At 48.0% G+C, this 22173-nt stretch overlaps 6 protein-coding genes across 6 annotated transcripts; 3 read left to right on the top strand and 3 right to left on the bottom strand.

The window, feature by feature from the left end:
- Positions 1 to 1179: 1179 nt before the first annotated feature.
- TRK1 (Trk1p) lies at positions 1180 to 4217 on the bottom strand (the record flags this gene model as incomplete). The annotated part of the gene is made up of 2 exons (XM_076687074.1): positions 1180 to 3656; positions 4118 to 4217. The coding sequence occupies 2 exons, from the start codon at positions 4215 to 4217 to the stop codon at positions 1180 to 1182; spliced, it is 2577 nt and encodes an 858-aa protein (XP_076538722.1).
- Positions 4218 to 6670: 2453 nt separating this feature from the next.
- YJU2 (mRNA splicing protein YJU2) lies at positions 6671 to 7543 on the top strand (the record flags this gene model as incomplete). The annotated part of the gene is made up of 1 exon (XM_076687073.1): positions 6671 to 7543. The coding sequence occupies one exon, from the start codon at positions 6671 to 6673 to the stop codon at positions 7541 to 7543; it is 873 nt and encodes a 290-aa protein (XP_076538721.1).
- A 993-nt stretch (positions 7544 to 8536) lies between these two features.
- Positions 8537 to 10963, bottom strand: SUL1 (SLC26/SulP family anion transporter; the record flags this gene model as incomplete). Its single annotated transcript, XM_076687072.1, has 1 exon — positions 8537 to 10963. The coding sequence occupies one exon, from the start codon at positions 10961 to 10963 to the stop codon at positions 8537 to 8539; it is 2427 nt and encodes an 808-aa protein (XP_076538720.1).
- A 975-nt stretch (positions 10964 to 11938) lies between these two features.
- TRVA0_049S00826 (uncharacterized protein) lies at positions 11939 to 12634 on the top strand (the record flags this gene model as incomplete). Its single annotated transcript, XM_076687071.1, has 1 exon — positions 11939 to 12634. The coding sequence occupies one exon, from the start codon at positions 11939 to 11941 to the stop codon at positions 12632 to 12634; it is 696 nt and encodes a 231-aa protein (XP_076538719.1).
- A 234-nt stretch (positions 12635 to 12868) lies between these two features.
- Positions 12869 to 15181, bottom strand: TRVA0_049S00804 (uncharacterized protein; the record flags this gene model as incomplete). The annotated part of the gene is made up of 1 exon (XM_076687070.1): positions 12869 to 15181. One exon carries the CDS (start codon positions 15179 to 15181, stop codon positions 12869 to 12871), a length of 2313 nt encoding a protein of 770 aa, XP_076538718.1.
- Positions 15182 to 16422: 1241 nt separating this feature from the next.
- FKS1 (1,3-beta-glucan synthase component Fks1p) lies at positions 16423 to 22120 on the top strand (the record flags this gene model as incomplete). Its single annotated transcript, XM_076687069.1, has 3 exons — positions 16423 to 16501; positions 16545 to 16739; positions 16791 to 22120. The coding sequence occupies exons 2-3, from the start codon at positions 16547 to 16549 to the stop codon at positions 22118 to 22120; spliced, it is 5523 nt and encodes a 1840-aa protein (XP_076538717.1). The 5' UTR covers positions 16423 to 16501; positions 16545 to 16546.
- Between the last annotated feature and the right edge of the window lie 53 nt (positions 22121 to 22173).

The following is a 22173-nucleotide window of genomic DNA, read 5'->3' as shown; positions in this document are numbered from 1 at the left end:
GTCCGCGGCCCGCTCTCGCTGGAGTTGTTCAGCATCAGCGCTTATACAAAAGCCCTCTCTTGCTAGAGAGGATCAAACTGTGCCGCTCAGGACTTGCTGCGAACAATCCAAACGCTTCTGATATCTAATCAGGTCCAAGAGTGTAGCAAAATGCCCAAAAGGTGCTTCAAAAAGCGTGGAAGCACACAAAAAATCGACAATGACAACCTCTATGGTCTGCTCCAGACTCTGTTCTTCTTTGTCGCTCGCTTCGGTACGCCAATCTCCTTCGCGTTGCCCCAGTTATCCAACGATTTGGAATGCCTGTCGCGGGTACTTGTTGCGTGTGTGGGAGGATTGCGCTTTGGACGAGGAGGGGGGACGACGGCGGCATTTTTTTTCTTGGGGCGGGGCGCGCGACACCACCCGACATCCGCAGGTTCACCTTAAAAGTGGCTAAATCGCGGCGACACTGCCTTTACCTAACCCGGGGGCTTATTTATCGGATCATTACTCTTTCTGATTATATTTTGGTATATCATATTGAGTTTTTGGGAACAGTCCTTTTATGTTATTATTATTAGTAATATAATATAATATGAGTATTGGCAATTCAGTGTTGTCGTACACCTTGGTAGTACCTTAATTAATGATTGGTTACCGCGTACTGAGGATCCCATCCATAGCACCGCTAGGCGGATCAAGTGATTCTATCTACGTGTATATTTTACTTCTTGAACGTATATGTTACTCCATGGATGATCCGTAGATACAATAGAGCTGTTACTATTCAATACCTGTGCTTGGAGATATTTTCTCTGACTCATGCGGAAGTGTTCTATTTAACAAATAGTTTAAAATACTGGCAATTTTAACGATCTTTTAGTTCCATCCAAGCCGTAGAATCTAACAAGAATGGCCGAAACATGGTAGGGGCCATCAGAAAGATAAGATGCAAAAAAACATCATGCGGCAGTTCTATTGTAGAAATACATTAAATACAGGTAGCTCTATGGGTGTTATAGCTTCCATAAAACATAGAATCCAGCAATAATGGCCGAAGCATGCAAGGGGCCATCAGAAAGATAACAAAATCATGCGGATATTCTATTGTAGACATTAAATACAGGTAATTCTAAAGGCGTTTTAGCTTCTCCCGAGCCATTAGAAAAGAATGGCCGAGGATATCAAACAAATAAATTAAACAGGGCTCTGAACCGGTCGAATTTGACTGTCCATACGGTTGCGCATAGAAGCCGCCGAAGACCTTCGGCGCGCCCGACTAAAGCCTGACGCAACTGACGGCGTGCGATTTATAGTCGGTTCCCGCATCAACATGAGGTTCTTCGTTCGGTGTTCTTGGACAATGTCACGCGCAATCAGCCCCTCGCTAGGCTTCATAACGGCTCGGTCAAGATTATATGGCAAGCCTCGGTGTCGCCCTCGCAACATCATGGCAATGATGACAAGCTTACCAATGACGTTAAACTGCGCGCTAAACGAAGTGTCGGTCCCAGGGTAGCCCATACTCAGGCCGACTGTACCGTAGGCACTGGTGATCTCAAACAAAATGTTAAACGTGTTGAACGCGCTCTGCTTGGGGTTTTCGATATGTGAGCCTTCGGCGATGGTTATAATAAACAACCCCAAGAAGATGTACCACAAATCGAACGAAAGCTGCCACCGCAAATGGTTGGCGATGAAACTGGGCGCCTTGGCCTTGTCAAGGTCCGTTTCTTCTGTACTGCTGTAATACACACCAAGACTCTGCTCCTCGTAAACATTGGTGCGACGAATGGAGATGGCGATTGGCAGCACAGAGATATACATCATAATCATGTAGCTCACCTGGATACTGGCATGGAGCTCAGCAATATCGACGGCCGTAAACCCAGCAGTTCGAGTAGTGAACGCCTGGAACAAGCCCACAATGACTCGGAACCCTACCGGAATGTCTTCGACAGTTACATTGTTGATGTCCAGGATGATGAAAAAGATCCAGTCAAGACCGTTGAGGACCACCAACACGGCGAAAAGCCACCATGTCGCCGGAGATGGGAACAACAAGGTGAAGCATCGCCGCGGGTGATCGAGCAAGAACCCAAGCGATTCGCGCATCTGGCCAAACGGCGGACTCAGCTTGAACATGACCCAGATGATGAATCGCAGGAGGCACGGGAAGCCAGTGTTGCCAATAACAATGAAGAACGACTGAACAAGAAGAACATAGGCCGAGCCCTGGAAGGACTCCATAGAATCGGGAGTCAACGTGAACCCAACGTCGTTGAACGTCGACTGGGCCGTGAAGACGCCCCACCAGATGGGGTTTACGCCGTCGCTCTCAATGATGCCCTTGTAGTAGTTGCGCAGACAGCCGTAGGGCGTCAACATAATGGTGCAAATGACGTGGAAACCAACGTAGTATGCAACAAGGATCTTGGCCAGCAGCTTAAGAGCACGATACTCGACACCACCGAGCTCTTCCTTCTGCTCAGGGGTCAAGTCTACAAAGGTCGAGTTTCGCCCCACTGTGGGCTGCCACGACAGGTAGTTAGCGCTCATCATGCGCTGCAGATGGGGGGTTCCTCCTTCCTCGTTGGTGGTATTATCCGTCGGAGGATTGTTGGCGAGGCGATGCTTGAATTGGTCAAAGGTTAAAGAATGCGGGAATTTGAACGCCTTTTTTCGATTCCCATTCTCTTCTTCCTCCTCTTCTTCGTCTTTCTCGCCATTTTCTTCGTTGGGGCCACTACTCTTATCGCCCTTGGCGTGGTGAGGAAAAATATACCGCAGGTGGTCGCGGATTTTGCCTCCGTTTGCAGAGACGCCGTCGCCTTCAATCGTGTGGGCCCGCTGGTGAAGGCGCATACCATCCGACACGCTCTCCTGCGAGGCAGACGAGTTTTCCAGCGTGTTGCTCTGGGATCGGACCAGCTCTTCGTCGAACGGCGGTGGGCCATACCAGGCAGCAGGTGGAGGCGTCGTACCCGGGGCCAGCGTGCTCTCTCGGCTGATTCCTAGTCTTTCTTGACGCTCATGCTCTTCATCCATGGCCCTGGGGCCCTTGATTACCAACGCTGGGCCCTCTTCGTCTTCCTTGAGGTCGCTCGTGGGCCGCTGCCGCTGCATCATGTTAATGGACATGTACATGTCTTGGGGCGCAATCGATTCGTTCCTCCTCGGATGAGGCAATTCTCCGAATCGGATATCTGTAGGGGGAGGAGGACGTTCTGCGTTGGTGCTTTTTTCGGCGCTGTTAGAGTTGGACGTCCTGTCGCTGTCCAGCGGAGATCCATCTTCCGGAGAGGTCTGTTTTGGAGGAGGAAGATGGGCCGCCATTTCGGCTTCGCGCTGTAGCGTCTCGGCTCTAGCCATTGTGGCGGTTCGCCTCATACGGGACTGGAGCTTTGACATGTAGTTGATGCCGGCAAAGTGCTTCTCGAACCAGTAGAGCCGCAGGAAAACAATCGTCGAGTGGATGAAGATGGGGGTCGTCACCATGGAAAGCACGCAGAGGGCGATTTGCTGGTACGTTTTGAGGGCGTTGAGGTTCACCGTGTTGAGGCCGGCCTGTGTACAGGCGCACACGGAAAGAAACAGCGCATCAATGTACCGAATGTCTTTCTGTGGATACATGACGATAGATCCTATGATCGCCAACAGGAAAATGTATACATCTACCTTGGTTAGCCGAGCTTCAATTCCTTAGATCACCAAACCTCATTTCATTTGATCGCCAAATAAAAATTCCTTTGATCATTGAACTTTGCCAAACTTCAGTTCATTTGGTCAATAAACTTCAATTCACTAATCAAGTAGTAAACCTCAGTTCATTTGATCAACAAATGGCAGCTCATCTGATCAATAAATTTCAGTTCTCCTGATCACTCAAACTTCAGTTCCTTTGATCAATAAACCTCAGTTCTTCTGATCACCAAACTTCGATTTTTGATCAATAAACCTCAGTTCGTTTGATCGATAAACCTCAGTTCGTTTGACCAATAAACCTCAGTTCGATCGCAGACCTCAATTCATTTGATCACCAAACTTCAGTTCCTTTGATCAACAAACCCCAAATTCTTCGATCACTAAAAAACCCCAATCCTTTGATGGTGACCCCAAATTTAAACCAACTTACAATGCAACCCGATGAAAGAAATCCCCCAATTCCTCACCGTCTTTAGGAAACTCCAGATACGTGAAGATATCCACCGCCATATGTTGGATATGTATAACATGCTGGATATCTCACGGGAGATCAGTTCCTTTCAAAAAACTAATAACCAGGCCGTATAACCCGGATAGCAAGCAAACGGAAAGTCCCCGACAGCCTCACGCAAAGCGGTCTACTGAGAAGATATCAAGCTGATAGTCTCTGAGCGAGTGAAATTAATAAAAAAAATCTCCTGTACGACTTAAAATCGTTAGACTATTCGGAGTGCAGGCCATTAAATGGGAAACGCCTAAAAAGGGCGCCGATCAAAGGGGGCGCGGTAAAAAAAAAAAAAAAAAAAAAAAAAAAAACAGCCGCACGACCCAAACTCGGGATCCCAACGTGCGTAGTACCGCTGACGTAGGAGGGGCAGTTCTAGCCGACTGGACCAAGGAATAGGCCACAAGAGGGGGGGGGGAAAGCGCCTATTATAGTAAACTTTGCTTACCACAAGGCTTGGCTACTGGCTTGGTACTGGCTTAAAAAATATGTATAGTGCGGCGTGAGACGATGGACTTGGCTAATATGTATGGCACAGCGTATATGGGTAGTTTTGCCAAGAGTTTCCTGCCTACCAGTTCTGTAGTGCCCTACCATAGTCTATATGGGCGTCGGAGACGCTCGGGCCCGGGTCACCTCTACGCTTGGTGGTGGAAATCTGTGTAGGAGGTACAGGGCTCGGGGGTGCTTTGAAAGTCCAAAAGGGGAAGAACATCGTGTACCTGGGGGGTGTTTCACAAGCCGCAGTTCTCCTCCCCTCCTTCCCGGGCTGGCTTACCTCCTACGTCCTACTACAAGTACATGTGTATTAGAATAGAGTAGACAATGTACAACCCTACATGGATGGTTGATTCCTAGTCACAGTACGTGCGTTTGAATCATTCTATGGCCCGCTTTTTATGTAAGTGCACTAGTAATTCGAAGATTACGTTGCAAAAAAAGCTTTTTGGAGTGCGTTCGGCGTGCATATGAAACAGGTGAAACTAATGTTTAATTGGACCGTTGAAATTCGCTTCACAGTATCTAGGGGGTATTGGTTACGGTAGGGGACGGATGCGAATGGAGTCGTTGGGGATGCCGTTAGAAGAAGAAGGCCTATGGGATCTGATGGCGAATGGCTTTACCGGAGACAGCATGCATGACCGTTTTCATGCGGCATATTCGAATTTTTTAGCGATTGTATATACTGTACTGTACAATGTATCAATTACCCAGTGTATGACCAAACTATTAGCATTTCATATCAAGTTGATGTATTATATACCTGGGGAGCTGCTTAATTTATATGTCTACTACACAATCCCGTAACTCATGATGCTACCATTTAATACCACTACACAACCTAATAAGCGTGCCAGCTGTGGTTTTCCTAAAAGTGGCCCTTGATCTACCAACCTGCCTACTCGCTATTCACTACTCAATACTCACTACCGCAGGAGGGTCCGGGGGCACTTGCCACCCTGGTTCAATTTAATGGATTGCTCGTTAATCAATTATCATTATTCGCTATTAATTAACTTATTCATTACTAGCTAATCATTACTCATTAGTCAACAATCACTAGTCCATAAGCTGAACCCAATAATCATTATTCACTGCCTGGTAGTCGGTACTCCCGTCCCATTACTTTATTACTCACCTCGCATTACTGTCTTCTCTCTTCTGCGCCACTATTGCTAGTCTCTTCTCACTAATCACTCAAAGGTTGTACCAAGATTTTTCATACCACCGGTAATGATGTTAGGGCAGGAAACAAGCAATGCTTGGGGTAAAGAACTTAATGATGTACTACGTACTGGTACATTGTACTGGAAAGTAACCCTTCAGATGTAACTTGGTTCCGATTTACCCAATTTGGAAGTAATCTTTCGGAATGGAAAGCATTTAGGGTTCAAGCAGTCAACAGAAGGAAGGGAAATCGGTTACGATAGCTACTTCGAAGCTTCGCGGATCGGACTACCTAGGTAGGAGCGGCAAAACTCAGGGGTACAGGGTAACACGTGACGCACATAATAATTAGCGACGCATCCCCAGGGCATATCTTCATGCCGCCGATTATACGTATCTAATTTAATCAACACACTAACAATATAAGGTTATTGTTTATAGGAAGCTGGTGGTTATATTGCCGATACGAATGGTTACAGTACTGCACTGTAGCACCTTGGTGCCGGTAAAATTTTGGGGGATGATGAAAAAAGCACTTCTATTATAGTAGAAATACCAAGGATCATTAGACTAATCACTTTTCTGTAATCTCTCTTTCAATGGTTGTGTTTTACCATTTTTCCTAGCTTTCCAGTATGAGTAAGTCCTATGGGGAGCTGCGGCTCGTGACGCCGCACTTTTAAAACTCCCAAAGGCACACCGCGCGCGCAGCAACATCAAAAAATTGAGAAATCAAAGTGGCACCGCCGCACCAGCGATAAGACTTACCGGAAGTCGATTGATCCCTCAAAAGACGAAGACTAACAGACTATGTCGGAGAGAAAGACTCTGAACAAGTATATCCCTCCGGACTACGATCCATCGAATGAAAAGAAAAGAAAGAAGGCTCCAGGCAGTTCGACACTCCCCAAGGTGCGGTTGATGGCGCCGTTCACCATGATCTGCCTGACTTGCAATAATGCCATCATTCGAAACACCAAGTTCAACGCCAAAAAGCAGGTAACGGGCGAGTCGTACTACAATGTCAAGGTCATCCGCTTCTACATCCGCTGTCCGACTTGTAGCGCCGAGATCAGGTTCAAAACAGACCCCAAGAACAGCAGCTACCAAGTGGAGTATGGCGCCAAGAGGGAGTTCACGCCCTGGCGCGACGAAGCTAAGGAAGAGGAGACCATGGACGAGAGGCTGGACAGAATAGAGAGGGAGCAGCAGGAGGATGAGGAGAAGCGAGAGCGAGAACGCATGTACGGACCTATGACTGCAGCCCTAAGGTCAGCAGAAGACAGTCAAGCAGGAGGAACAGACGGCGAACAGGATGTAATGAAGCAGTTAGAAGAACGAGCCGCAGAAGCACAGAAAGAATTGGAGGTGGAGAACCAGCTGGAAGCGCTGAGGGCTCGGAATGCCAGAATAGAAATGAAGCGCCAGTCGAATGAGCTTGGTGTAAAAGCCCAACCTACGGCAGTGCTTGACGAGCAGGATGCAGCGGATGAAGAGTTGGCTCGAAATGCATTTAAAAGAGACTCTAATGGAGCCATTATTCGCTCAGTTGATGAAAACGCTTCTCAGCCAGCGCCCACTACTTCGAGTATCTTTGACTCTGTTTCCAAGCCGATTAAGAAGCAGAAGACCAATACCCTTGGCATCGTGACGAAGAAGAAAAAAAAGAAGATAACTTTATAATGTTATGAAAAATTGCATCAATCACCCTATCTTACGCATCAAATTTAGTTGAACATGCATTCATTACCGGTAATCTACCGGAAACAGGAATTCCTCGAACAACATGTCCCTTTTAGCCAAGATTGAGAAAGAAGCCATGGCAAACAATGGACATTTGGATCAAAAATGATTAAAATGATTAAAATGATTAAAATGGATTGACTTAAATGAATGAACAGCCTGTTATATTAACTGGAATCATTAGACTACAGCGGTCCTTGCATACTAGTCATGTCTTTCACCCCCTATACTGATGTAAAGAGCAAGACTCGGAAGCAAATTGCAAAAGAGACCGAGAATCAGACACGACCAAATCCTTGGGATCCTACAATGCTGAGTCTGCTGTACGAGACATACCCTAAAAGCTCAATATGGGATTGCGCGAAGCCGCTTTGGAAAAACCTGAGTGATGAAGAAGCGCCCGACATCGATAACCAATCAAGGACAATAATTCAAGGACTGATGGATCATATTGATTCTAATTCAACTAATAATGATACCACGTCGATTTCGGTAAACGTCGCTTCAATGCATGAGGTCTTCAGCCTTAAATTACCGGAGAATGAGGCCGAAAGTTCAAGAAGAACCAAACGATACGTTTAAAGGCGAATGTGATGTGTCTACCCCACCTCATACACCGTCATCATCTGATCCTATTGATTCTCTCTCGAAGTCATTGGCACTTGGTCCTACTCCAACTACTGGCTATAGATCAAGGAATGGAGCTCGCTCCCCCACCCCCCTCCCGTCACAGCAGCGATCCCTCCGCGAAGCGGAGCCCCAGGGGGGTTTGGGGGGACGAATCCCCCCATTGATACCAGTAGTGGAGTGGCCCCCAGCTACGGAAGTATGGAAATATCATTGTAGTATGGATATCATCAATTCATTAAATAATACATCTATGCAGAAAAACATACAGTACAGAAACAAATGTAGCACAAAAACAGGTCATAATCATTCGTCAAAATTCGGAATATCAAAGTGGAAGAATGGAGTGTTCGTCTCCAAAACAGGAATGTAATCACCCTGCTCCTCATCAGTGGCGCGCTTAGGAAGCTCATCCTCCTCCGCATAATCCACGTCATCATTCAAAAGACCTTCCGTAAGGCCTCTGAACCGTGGATCAATGCGCGGTGCCGCCTGGACGTAATGCTGCTCCGGAGGATTGCTGCTATCGCCGCCAAAGCCCTCGGCAACCAACGCTCTTCTCGTCCAAGCCGACAGGATACCCACAAAGTGGTACTCTACTTTTCGATTGGCATACTTGTCGAGCGCCTGTCGAATATCGACCAGGCACTGGACACCAGTAAGATCAACGTGCGGCGTAGCCGAGAGGTCGAATACAACAGCTCGCAGAATAGGTCGCGGATCGATATAGTCCGGATCAACCTTCCGGTGTCGCGGGCCATGATCGTTCCACGGTCTGTCACCCAGTTTAACCTCTCGTCCTGGATCAAGGCCCCGCTTGGTGATTCGCGACACCTCGTCAATGAGAATATCGGCCTGTCGCGAGCAGTTGGGGTAGGTAAAGGACTCCGTTGGCCTGAAAACGACAACTCCCGGTGGTGGCGGCAGGATCTGGACATCTGGATTTATGTTCTTGTGGTTCAATGGCACCCACTTGTACTGCTTATGCTTGTTGGAAAGCGTAAGACCGGTTGGAGTAGACTGAGGCGGCTCCTTAGGGCTCCGCTCCTCAACTACACCAGATTTTCTCCCCGGGACTTCAGTAATGCTCGTCCCACTGCTGTTGCCATTGGATACAATTTTCGAGACCGGTTCAACGGAAGAAATCGGCTGGACCTTCTTGTTGTCGTAGCTTTCGCTGGCGGACCCAGCAATGCTGGCACTGTCGTCGTCTGGCTTGACAATAAGCGGATTCGAGACGTGGCAGTACTCAACTCGGCCTAGGAACTGGCCAGATGGGAAAGCGACTCGCAGAAGCAGGAGGACGATAGAGGCAGCAATCGCAAAGTAAATACCCGACTCAATAGTGATGAAGACAGTGAAGAGGACGGCGGCAACAAAAATGACAGCCTCCACCGGCGAAGTTCGCCAGAACCGGAACGTCGTCTTTGGATGGGCCATGAGATCTCCGACGGCATGGATGATGATAGCACTGAGCGTGGCGTTAGGGATCCAGTAGAATGCGCTGGTCAAAGCATAGATAGCGATGAGGACAACTGCACCAGTGAAGATACCAGCCAGAGGAGTTCGGACGCCGCACTTGGACTTGAGAGCAGATCGCGAGAAGGAACCAGTGGCCGGGTAGGCGTTGAAGAAGGTGCCAACCAAGTTGGTTACGCCAATGGCGATGAGCTCCTGGTTTGGGTTGATCTTGTAATCGTTTACTCGGCCAAAAGACTTGGAAATGGCAATGTGTTCCAACAGGAGAATGACAACAGAGATTGGAATTTCGCCTGCAATGGCATCAATGAGCGACTTGTTAATGGTGGGGACCCCAGTGTGCTTCAGACCGGATGGGACGGTCTTGATGATGGAGATGGGGAACTTGCCAGACGCCTTGTGGCCCTTACAGACCTCCCAGGAGATGAGAGTTGCAAAGATGATGATGACGGCGTTTCGAAGCACGCTACCAAAGAAGAAGGCTCGGGAGTACTTGGGCCATCGCTTGGCGGCAAAGTTGAAGAACCACTTGAAGAAATAAAGCAGGAACAGAGGCACAAGACCAAACGCGGCATCCAACTTGGTCTTGGGCAGGTACTTAAGAGTGTTAATAATCACCTCATAAGTAGCCGCACGAGTGTTGAAGAGCTTCGAGGTACCAAAGAGGCCAGGCAGCTGACCTGACAGAATATTCAGGGCGGACCCGGTCATGAAGCCCATTACGGCAGGGATAGGGATGAACTCGAGGATGAACCCGAGTCGCAGGAGACCAATGCCAAAGGCGATAGCGCCACACATGAGAGCCAGGGCAGTTGCGATCATTGGACCGTCCGAAGCATATTGTGGGTAATGGGCGGTTACATGGGCAATTACCTTGGAGACTTGGAGGGACATGACTGCAACTGGACCAATGGAAACATCCTTGGAAGTGGCGAAGAAGCAGTACATGAAGACACCAACGAACGACGAGTAGAGGCCGTACTCCGGAGGGAGGGTCGCAATTGTAGCATAGGACATGCCCTGCGGCACAAGAACGGCGCCCACAGTGATACCGGCAATCAAATCACCATAGAGCCACTGTAGGTTGTATCGATAGATCCACTGGGCAATGGGGAAGAGTGAAATGACGTATTCCTTGGCCCGTCTGCCGGGGTCTTTGAATGCGTTTTTGGCAAAGTCTTTGGTCGACACTACCGGCTGCTCGTAGGCAGGCAGGCTGTCATACTGAGGGAGAGTATAAGGCCCAGCAGTCATTGCGGAGTATTTCCAAAGATCAATGGGGGGATTTTCCCGAGGGTCTTATTTTAATAGCCGAAGAGGTGAAGCAGTTGCTATTATTAATAAAATAAGGTAAGCAATTTAGAGATTGACTTCAACCGTTACAACCTCGAAAAGAAGGTACTGGTCGTATTAGCAATTAATACTCGAAATTAAGTACCGTAAAGATAAGTACTTCAGTAGTGTAGTACTGAGTGAAAGTTTGGTAAAGGAAGCAAAGACTTGGTAATTCTAGATCAGGATAGCAAACCAGTTTTATATATACGTCCTACAAACGGTTTCGAGCCGAATACGCCCGCATGCGCTTCCCTACCGAAGCACCCCCTCTAGATCGGCCCCCTTTTTCAGCAGCATTTGCCCGAATGAAAAAAAATTTTGATCTCAGTCGCCTGGCCTATGATGGTGTATGCCAATGATGTTATGGATTTCGGCCATAGCGAGACTGCACGTGACTCCACGCGAATGGAATCGAATCTGCATAGATGACGTGCTGCATGAACATGTCTCTGGATTAGCCACTCTGTACGAAGCTCTATCACGCGGTTGATCGATCCGGTTCTGCGGCAACTCGTTCATAATTTCGATCTCACCGTGGAATCACATTTTATGGTGAGCCGTTGAGGGTCTGACAATACATTGTGGAGAGCGGCAACGGGCTAGCCGATCGCACGTCACTTGTCGCTTAAAGGGGCTCACTTAGGGGAACGGTCTGGCTGGGTAAGGGCCTGCATCTGATAAGGAAAGGATGCGGTGGCTAGTGGGTCTCCTGCCTGCGTGCGTCGGCGCGTTGGGAGGTACACGCGTCCCGGAAAAACAAAATTTCCGGGGTGCATTTGGGACCAATGGGAAAAATAAAAAAAAAATTCGTGATCGGCCATAAATATTGGTGGTGATCTGTAGGCAGGGTCAGCTTAGGTCTTCCCCTTATTATTGTGAATTGGCTACGAAAATATGCTAGCATTACGGCCGTTTAGACCTGTGAAACCTGAGATCCTGCGGGTGGCGGTGGGCATTTACACGCATAACCGTTTATTTTCGCAAAGCCGTGTGGTTTCGACCCGGGTCGAGAACACCAACCGTGATATCCTCAAGCTGGTGCCTAATCGGGGGAAGGCGACCATTATCACTAAAGATGGGGAGCGATTGGCTAATATGCCGATCAAAAAGTTCCTCTACAAGCTAAATGTAAAAGAGGATAAGCTCGTGGTGGTGTCGGTCAAGCAGGATGACCGTCAAGACACTGATCCGGCGCTCATCTGCAAGGTAGTTCCATTGGAAAAGAAGAATACCCCCAGTAGTAGCACTAAAGAATGGCAGCAGGAGGAGAAGAAGGCCAAAAAGAAGCCCACCGCTCAAAAGGAGAAGAACGTGCCTATTTCGTGGACTATCGGAAAGGCTGACCTGCAAGGACAGAAGCGGGCGGCAATTGAGAGCGTTCTCTCCCGAGGCCATAAGGCAATCATCCAGCTCGGATCAAAAGGTCGGGGCAGGACGAAGCCGCCTGCGTCGCCATTGGAGGTTGAGAGCCGGAACAAACTCGTAGAACAGGTCAGACATCTGTGTGAGGAAGAGCTGGGGGCTCAGGAGTACTCGAAACCCGAAGGATCAATCAACGGAGACATGACATTGTATTATTCGACGGTCTGATTGTGTCATGAAACCATGCATTTTGACCCCTCTTTCTCTTTCTCTCCCTCGGCTTTCCCCCCTCTTCATAGGCTTCATATCTTCCCGTGGCTTGTCTCGTGAAGCATGGCCACACACCCGTTTGCTTGGCTTCAATTAAAAAAGCCATTTATAGGGGGTTTATCGACTACCCTGCATATTTTTCGTTGATGTGGCGCGAACTGCATTAAAAGTACAGTAGTAGTATACAGTCGTCTATAGAATGTATAGCCCTACTGCGCCGTTGAGCTGCTGACTGTACGGAATGCCCACGGCTAATACTGCAGTCCCCGAAGGTAGCTTCGTTACGGCCAGCGATTGGCCGAAGCCTATACCGCGAGGACCTGGACCATCAACCACAGTGTCTATCTTAGCAGTCGCGTCCTCACCGATCATAATCTTCCATACCCTACCCTGCTCGTTTTGAGCAAACGGAGAGCTGGCGTAAATCGTACGGCTATCATCATCACCCTTGGCTCCGCGGTACGCAAACCTGCTGAACGCCAAGCCGCGATCGTCGACAAGCTTTGCTGATTGCTCAACAGAACCGCTGTCGATCCGAAAAATTAGCACAGCGCCGCACTGCAGGCATAGGCGGTTGCCGCTTTCCACATCCTCTGCACTATTAGCCACGGCAAGCCACCCATCGCCACCTACCAGCATAGCTCCTCCAAAGTCACTGTTTACATACCCATTTGGGTTCTTGGGCAGCGTGCTGTAGTCTTCCTCCCTGATGGTGAATCGCCGTTCAAGATTAGGGATGGCGAACCCATACACCGACTGGGCCCCTGGAGCTCCCACTACCAACATATTCTGACCGGACACTGTCATATGAGCCAGATTCGCGCCAAGCTGCGCATAAGGTGGTAGCTCATCGGGTAAGGTGAGCGGCGTGGCGATTGCCTCTAGGCTCACAGACACGGGGGTGACGATACCCCTTGCTAGGATCTCGTGAAGATCGCCTCCGTTGATTGCATAAACGAGACCCTGCTGAGCATGGTTGTTTACATCACAGTATGGGCAGCCAATGAAGAGCCAGTCGTGGCCATTCTGCTCAACGGTCAGTAGTGAGTGACCTACCTGCTTAGTCCCGCCTTGACCGTACCCTATGTTGGCGTAGCTGGTATGGACGACTGCGACGAGGCGATTTTCAAAGTAGACGTTAATCTTGGAAGAGCCTGGTCTGCTGACTACCAGCAGATCAAGACCGAATGCTTTAAGTTGAGCAGTCGTTGCCGAAAATTGTTCATTATACGGGTAGCCTTCACTAGTACAAGATGTAATAGATCGGCTATAATCCTGCCCGGAGAGAATCTCTGCAGGGATCGAAGAGAAATGCGATGATGATGATGCTGATAATCGTGATAATAGTGGAGAAGGAGATGGCAGAGAGGAAAGCAGCTCTTCAAGTTTGATGACATAAACGCTTCCGCTAGGGATAGGTGTCCATGATGGAGTCTCGTAGGGCGCTGAAATGGCAACACAAGCTCCGCCGAGAAAGTCTCCAAATGTAACGTGCCCGCCAAAGAGCCCCTGGGGCATACCAGAGGATAGAATAATGGGGTTGAGGGGCCCTTGAGTCTCGGATTTGTGCACTTCTGCCGAGAAATTCATAGATTGATAATCCACAGAATCTTCCTGGTCCTTGATAAATAAATGATCCTGTTCCCTGATTGAATGATCCTTTTCCCTGATTGAACAGTCCTGTTCCTTGACTGAATGATCCTGTTCTCTGACAAACGAATCGCCAGTAAATGAACGAGGTCTTTTCCCGTTAAAGATCTCACAGATGTCCCACGGATCACCCGAAGGCCCCTTGTCAAACCACTCATCAAGTCTAGTCACACAATGCCTGATGGCCATTGTCATTTCAACCATGCCACCCAGGTAATAGCTCTCCAATTCACTATAAAGCGTAGGCGATTGAGACGCATAGGCAATGAATCCAGCTCTAGCAAACGACAATTCAGCCCTCAACGCAGCCTGACCGCGAACCATGCAATAATCCAACCCCGAAGCAGTCACTCCAGGGTATCCCATCCTCTTGAATATTTCCACCACGTCATTCCGCGGCCAAGTCCAGCTAGTACTAAGCCAATTGTAGTCTTCACCAGAGTTTAACAACCTCCTAACAAAGATAAGGTCCCCGCCTGTATCCAACACTGGATGGGCCCTAGCGAAATCTCCGCCGAATTCTTTGTGAGCCAACATCTGCAGCATGCCCTGGCGCAGCCCGAGTGAATGCCAGCTCACGTCTGCTACCTGATGGGTCAGCATACCGTAAATGAATGTCTTTAGGGCCAGCCCATTGTCGTATCTCAGCCGGCTAAGCACCTTCTGGACGACTCCTCCTGGCTGCTTCTCAACAGCTCCATACTTCTCGTGCCAGTACTCCACAGCGGCCTTGAGGAATGGCGGCCAGTGTGCGGCTTCAGCAGCCTCGTCGAGTCCCAGACAGGAGTAGAACGCGTCCGGCATGAACGCTCCAGCCCGGCTGAACACTTGGTACCGACCCACATCGTCGGGCATGTGCTCTTGGGTGCGCTGCAGCAGGGTCAGATGGACAGACACACCACATGCTGAGCATACTCCAGTTAATACTGTCGCTAGAAGTAGTGCTAACACCATCAGGCGGAACTCTCGTCTCTATATAGCCGCAAGGTGTACACTGTAATGGGTTGTGTCTCCACAGGTGAGACCTTGTGTGGTACCTTAAACGATTAGGTTGGTGGTACTCCGATCCGCTGCCGCCTGCAGGAACGTGGCCGGCCGAACCGGCATTATTTAGTTACAGTACTGCGGGGTGTACCCGATTAGCCGTTAGGAACTCGGCCATTAATACACGTTTGTATATATTGTGTGTTAATTGATGGGCTTTTCCGGAGTTTCCGATCTATGCTCCTCTATGTCCTACCAGGATAGTAAGCTTTGTACTCTATCTATCGATTCTTCGATCACCAGTCAACCGGTAGATTACAGCATTGTAACAGAACTACAATATTGGAATATAATTTAGTAATTAAATACTGTAACAGAACTACCGGGTTATTTAGTTGGAATTGAGAGAATGGTTTGAGTTACTTCTGTCTATGGGTGATAGGTGTCAACTACCACGGTAAGATAGCTGAAACGGGGGAGTTCGGTTACAATAGTACTTGTCTACTTCAAAAGTACCGGTATAACTCTAATTCGTTAATGTGATAGTACCGGTAGTGGTTTCACAGCGGAGTAGCCCCCAATGAGTTTTAGACTTGCCTTTGAATGCCGAAGGCATTGACCGGTAACATACTGCCAGTAGCCCAACTGAGACGAGCTTGGGCTTAAATTCCATTTAACCTGTTCGACTCAAAATTTTGAACTTCTGAGAGATAGGGCTTTGAATATGGTTCAGTCCAAGCCAGCCGCACTTCTACTGTAAGTTTAGCTTCATTGAAGTAGTACCACAAATTGCACTGCCCCTGAAGATGATATCAATAAACTGCAATACTCTGGCAGATGCTATAATGTTATAGAATGCGCTGTCATTGAATACCCTGTCTCAGCACAGGTGATGTGTGCGGCGTGTGCGGCTCATGCATGTCTGACTGATATACCATTCCAACATGCAGCGATCAGCCGCTGTACTGAGAATTCAATAACGTGGGAGCCTGTATCCTGTTAAACATGATCTCCCCCTTTTTCTGAAATCTAATGAACCGCCCCGCTTTACTCTGAAGGCTAATGAAAGTGAGCTGAAGTCTTAAGGTTTAAGTTAAAAGGAATGTTTGTTGACTGGCTCGTTTATCTTTTGTTGATACAACTCTCCGGTTGTGAATTACACAAGAAACGCATTGAATCTCTCTTGGACCGGTATGCTTCATGATATTGGCTCGGAATGTAGCTAACCATTTAGAAATGTCTGAATATTCAAACGATTCGGCCGACGACGCTGGGTCGTTGCAGACGTCCCTCGAACGGCTAAGCGCCCAGGCATCGAGTTACCTTGAAAGCTCGCAGATGCAAACGCAATGGACGGCTACTGATTCTCACAAATCCGCTGGTTCCAGCTCTTCTGGAGAAGATCCTTCGGACCTTGTCAAAGAATATGGTAAATTATTAAAAAAAACAATGCGTTATTATAATTCTAACAAATCGTCAGGTTCTGCCTCGTCAATTAGCTCTCCAGGATTCCAAACTCCGGCAATCAAGCCAAAAACCTCTACGCCCTACCCCAACTCGTTCTCTCCCCGCGAACACGGGATGATGGATAGTAAAGGTATCTATTGGCAAGTCGATTCCTATCCATCCTGGAGTTCGACACCCGCTATTAAAGTGCCGATAACAATTGAGGAAATTGGGCAAATCTTTGAAAACCTGCGCAACGTCTTTGGGTTTCAGTTCGACAGCATGCGGAATATGTTTGACCACTTCATGACCATGCTGGACTCGCGTTCTTCGCGAATGGGCCCCGAATTAGCGCTGGTGACGCTCCACGCTGACTACATTGGAGGCGAAAATGCCAACTATCGCCGATGGTACTACGCCTCTCAAGTCAGTGTAGACGATGAACTGCATACTTGGCCAATTGCAAAACCGGCTCCCGCAAAAAAGAATCGCAACCCTGCCCTCAGCGTTAAGACCGCCAATGCCCTCAATGTTCTCAACAATGGCGACCCAAAGATAGCGCCAATGAAGTCTATTTTCGACACCGATGTCCTTAATGAGCACATTTCTACCAGTGATATCGATTTCAAACACAAATCAAAGATGAACCGCATGACTGCTGATGAGCGGGTTGTTGACATCGCGCTGTACTTACTGTGCTGGGGGGAGGCCAACCAGGTTAGGTACATGCCGGAATGCCTCGCGTTCATTTACAAGTGTGCAAGGGATTACTACTGCGTGGAGGGAGTCGAAAAGATTAGCCTCTCTTACACCCATGAAGGTCAATACCTCGACCGCACCATTACTCCACTATATGAATTCTGTCGAGATCAGATATACGAATATGTTGGAGGGACTTATGTTCATCGGGAGCGCGACCACAAGGATATAATTGGCTATGACGATATGAACCAGCTGTTTTGGCACTTGGAAGGACTCCATCGAGTCCAATTCCATGATCCTGCAGCGCGTGAGAAGAAGCGGAACAATGGCCTGACTGAGCTCATGTCTCTTCCTCCCTGGAAACGGTACCAGCACCTTGCGGACGTTGACTGGGGAAAAGCATTTTATAAAACCTATCGCGAGACCCGGTCCTGGCTCCACATGGCTGTGAACTTTAACCGTATCTGGATCATCCATCTCTCCCTCTTCTGGTTCTACACCTCGTTTAACGTGCCGTCGCTTTACACCGTCAACTATAATGCGCAGAAAAAGTCCACCCCGCCTCCCCAAATTCGTTGGACTGTGGTCTCGGCTGGAGCTGCCTTCGGTCCAATCGTAAATATGATTGCATTGTTCTCGGAGCTCATGTTTATCCCTCGCAAGTGGCCCAGTGCACAGAAGATCGCGCCTCGATTGTTAGTGTACTTGACAACCTTGATAATCAATGTTGCCCCTACTGCATACATTTTCATCATGTGCTCTTGGGACAAGCCTGATCTCTTGGGAACGATAGTGGCAATAGTGCAGTTCTCCATAGCTGTTATTACCGTCCTTTTCTATTCTGTCGCCCCAATGAATTGGTTTAGACAAAGGTCGAGTCCGACATACTCAGCCTACAAGGTCTTTACCTTTAGTTTCACAAAGCTTAAGGGAAACGATGCTATCATCTCCTATGGTCTATGGTTATGCATCTTTGCAGCAAAATCAGTTGAATCATATTTCTTTCTGACGCTGTCGCTTCGTGATCCGGTCAGAGAGCTGTCGATTTTCCAATTGGAGACCTGCGTGGGAGATGTATTCATTGGTGCCTGGTTATGCCGGCACCAGCCTCATATTGTGCTCGGGATCATGATGCTGACAGACCTGATATTGTTTTTCCTGGATACCTATCTCTGGTATATCATCTTCAACACGATCTTCTCGGTGACGCGTTCGTTCTATCTTGGTGCATCTATCTGGACGCCATGGAGGAGCGTTTACTGTCGATTGCCCAAGCGATTGTTTTCCAAGATTATGTACACGAGGGGTCAGCAGACAGCCCAAGATGGACCGAAAACGCTGATATCACAAGTCTGGAATGCAATCATTATCTCCATGTACCGCGAGCATCTTATCCCGCTAGAGCAAGTGCAACGACTGATTTATCTACAGGACCGCTCCACTGAAACAGGTGAAAAGATTTTATATGAGCCTGCATTCTTTGTATCACAAGAAGATTCTTCAATCCACACGTCTTTCTTCAAGGGCCAACTGGAAGCAGAGAGGCGGATATCCTTCTTTGCCCAGTCTCTTGCAACACCTATTCCTGACCCAGTTTCAGTCGAGGCGATGCCAACGTTTACAGTCCTGGTCCCCCACTATAACGAAAAGATTGTGCTTTCTCTACGCGAAATCATCAAAGAAGAAGGTGATAGCAAGCTTTCCCTGCTTGATTACCTAAAACGCCTCCACACTCTAGAGTGGGAGTGCTTTGTAAAAGATTCAATGGGTATCGCAAACCAGGGAGGACACAAAAAAGATACCCCGGACACCACTACTCCTACCGAAAAGGCTGACGAGTTGCCATTCTATTGCATTGGGTTCAAGGATTCTACTCCTGAGTTTATTCTAAGAACCAGATTATGGGCCTCTTTGAGAACGCAGACACTCTATCGTACTATATCTGGATTCATGAATTATCCGCGGGCAATAAAACTGCTTCATAGTGTCGAGGCTCTGGAGAACGGCAATCCTCATGAGTCGCTGTCGAAAACCGGGATTGAAGTGGCTCTCGATCGCATTGCAAGGCGAAAATTTCGACTCATTGCTGCTATTCAGCGCTTGAAGAATTTCTCGAAGGAGGAAATTCCAGATAAAGAAATGATGCTTAGGGCATACCCAGAGATGAACATCGCTTATCTTGATGAAGAAGTTCGTGACCGCAACAGCGAACCTGTGTACTATTCGGCGTTAATTGATGGGTCGTGCGATATCCTGGACAATGGGCAAAGGAAGCCGAAATATCGCATTCGGCTCTCTGGCAATCCGATACTTGGCGACGGGAAGAGTGACAATCAGAACCACGCATTGATTTTCCATCGCGGAGAGTATATCCAATTGGTGGATGCCAATCAAGATAATTACCTTGAGGAGTGTTTGAAGATTAGGAGCGTACTCGCCGAGTTTGAAGAGCTCGACTCTCCAGAACATCCATATGCTAGTCACGGACTCAAAAAGGCTGTGAATGAAGGACCTCCCCCACCAGTCGCAATTCTTGGTGCACGTGAATACGTCTTTTCAGAGAACATTGGGGTGCTGGGTGATGTAGCAGCTGGAAAGGAGCAAACATTTGGCACTTTGTTTGCCCGAACCTTGGCAAAAATTGGCGGGAAACTGCACTACGGTCATCCAGATTTCCTCAATGCCATTTTCATGACTACCAGAGGAGGCGTATCCAAAGCCCAAAAAGGATTGCATCTGAATGAGGATATTTATGCTGGAATGAATGCCCTTATCCGGGGTGGTCGGATAAAGCATTGTGAGTTCAATCAGTGTGGAAAGGGTAGGGATCTAGGATTTGGTTCAATCCTGAATTTCACGACCAAAATCGGGGCAGGAATGGGCGAGCAAATGCTATCGCGAGAGTATTATTACCTGGGTACCCAGCTTCCCGTCGACCGGTTCCTATCCTTCTACTACGCACATCCGGGATTTCATATCAATAATATGTTCATTGTTGTATCGCTGGAGCTGTTCGTGATTGTGGCTTTGAACCTTGCAGCCTTGTCAAAAAATGCGATTATATGCAAATATGACCGAAACCTGGCAGCAAACGAAGTCCAGAAACAGACAACAGGCTGCCTCAATCTGATACCTGTCTACCACTGGATTGAAAGGTGTGTATTGTCCATTTTTGTGGTCTTTTTTATTTCATTTCTACCACTATTTGTCCAGGAACTCACGGAAAGAGGGTTCTTGAGATCCATTACTCGCTTGATCAAGCACTTTCTATCGCTTTCCCCGCTATTTGAGGTTTTTGTTTGTCAGATCTACGCAAAGTCGCTGATGCATGATCTGGCAATTGGAGGCGCCAAATACATCTCTACGGGGAGAGGGTTTGCCACAAATAGAATTCCATTCACGGCACTATATGCGCGGTTTGGTAAGGAGTCGCTTTACTTTGGGGCAAAACTGCTGTTGATGCTTATATTTGTGAGCAACACCATGTGGTCGACCCCATTGCTGTGGTTCTGGGTAACAACAGTAGCTCTCTGCCTAGCTCCTTTTATTTACAACCCCCACCAGTTTTCCATGACTGATTTTTTCCTTGATTATCGCAACTACATCCATTGGCTTACCAAAGGGAACCGAAACTACCGCCGGAACTCATGGGTTGCTTACATTAAGCAGAATCGCACGAGAATTACAGGGTTTAAAGCTGTCAAAAGTGTAGGCACTGCAAACATGCAATTGTTTGCGGATACCAAGGATATAACGCGTCCCGGGTTTTTGAGCATTTTGTTCTCAGAAGTCCTGGGCCCACTCTTCGCCAATGGGACTGTGGTTATTCCGTACCTCTATGTGAACACTCAACGAGGAGCGAAGTCGAGTAGTCCAACCTACTGTCTGTTAAGACTAGGTATTTGTGTCATTGGCCCGATAATTCTTAACTTTGCTTCTCTCGTGGGGAGTATGGTGCTTAGCCTGTGCCTTGGATGCACATTGTCTAGGCGGTTCAAAAAAATCCCGTCAATGGTTGCAGCAACGATGCATTTTGTCGCAATACTGAACCATGTTATATTTTTCCAGGTGATGCTAGTGCTGCAAAACTGGAGCTTCACTAATGGATTGCTCGGCTTTACTACTTGCTCTGTCGTCCAAGTATCCCTTTTCAAATTCCTCTATTCAATGCTTTTAACACGAGAGCTGAGAGCCCGAGATGTGAATACTACGTTCTGGGGAGGTAATTGGGGAGCTCTGGGCCTTGGATGGCTCATTCTGACGCAACCGGCGCGGGAACTTTTATGCAAATCGGTTGAGATGAGTCTCTTTGCAATGGACTTCACATTAGGCCATTTCCTCATGTTTGTGCAGACTCCATTTCTCTTCATCCCTTACATAGACCAGATCCATACAGTTATGTTGTTCTGGCTAGGGCCCAAACTTGGATTTCGTTCGCAGGTTGTTTACAGCTCGGTGAAGAAAACACGGCACCGCATTGTCCAAAGGTATGCATTTATTTATTTCGCTACTATGGCGTGGTTCATTGGAATGATTATTGGTCCCCATTTAATTCCTGCGTGGATCAAGGACTATGTGGCTTCGTTGGTAGATTCGTTCTTGCCGGGACTGGTCCAGCCCGAGATGCCCAGCGCTATTCGACTTAGCAAAAAGCCAGACTAGGGCCATTTAATGTCGTTTGCATATATAACATCTATCGTATTATCATCGCAGCA

Source organism: Trichomonascus vanleenenianus (genome assembly GCF_965637985.1).
Source record: "Trichomonascus vanleenenianus strain CLIB 3782 genome assembly, contig: TRVA0_049S, whole genome shotgun sequence".
Classification (NCBI taxonomy): domain Eukaryota; kingdom Fungi; phylum Ascomycota; class Dipodascomycetes; order Dipodascales; family Trichomonascaceae; genus Blastobotrys; species Blastobotrys vanleenenianus.
This window is presented reverse-complemented; position numbering and strand designations above follow the sequence as displayed.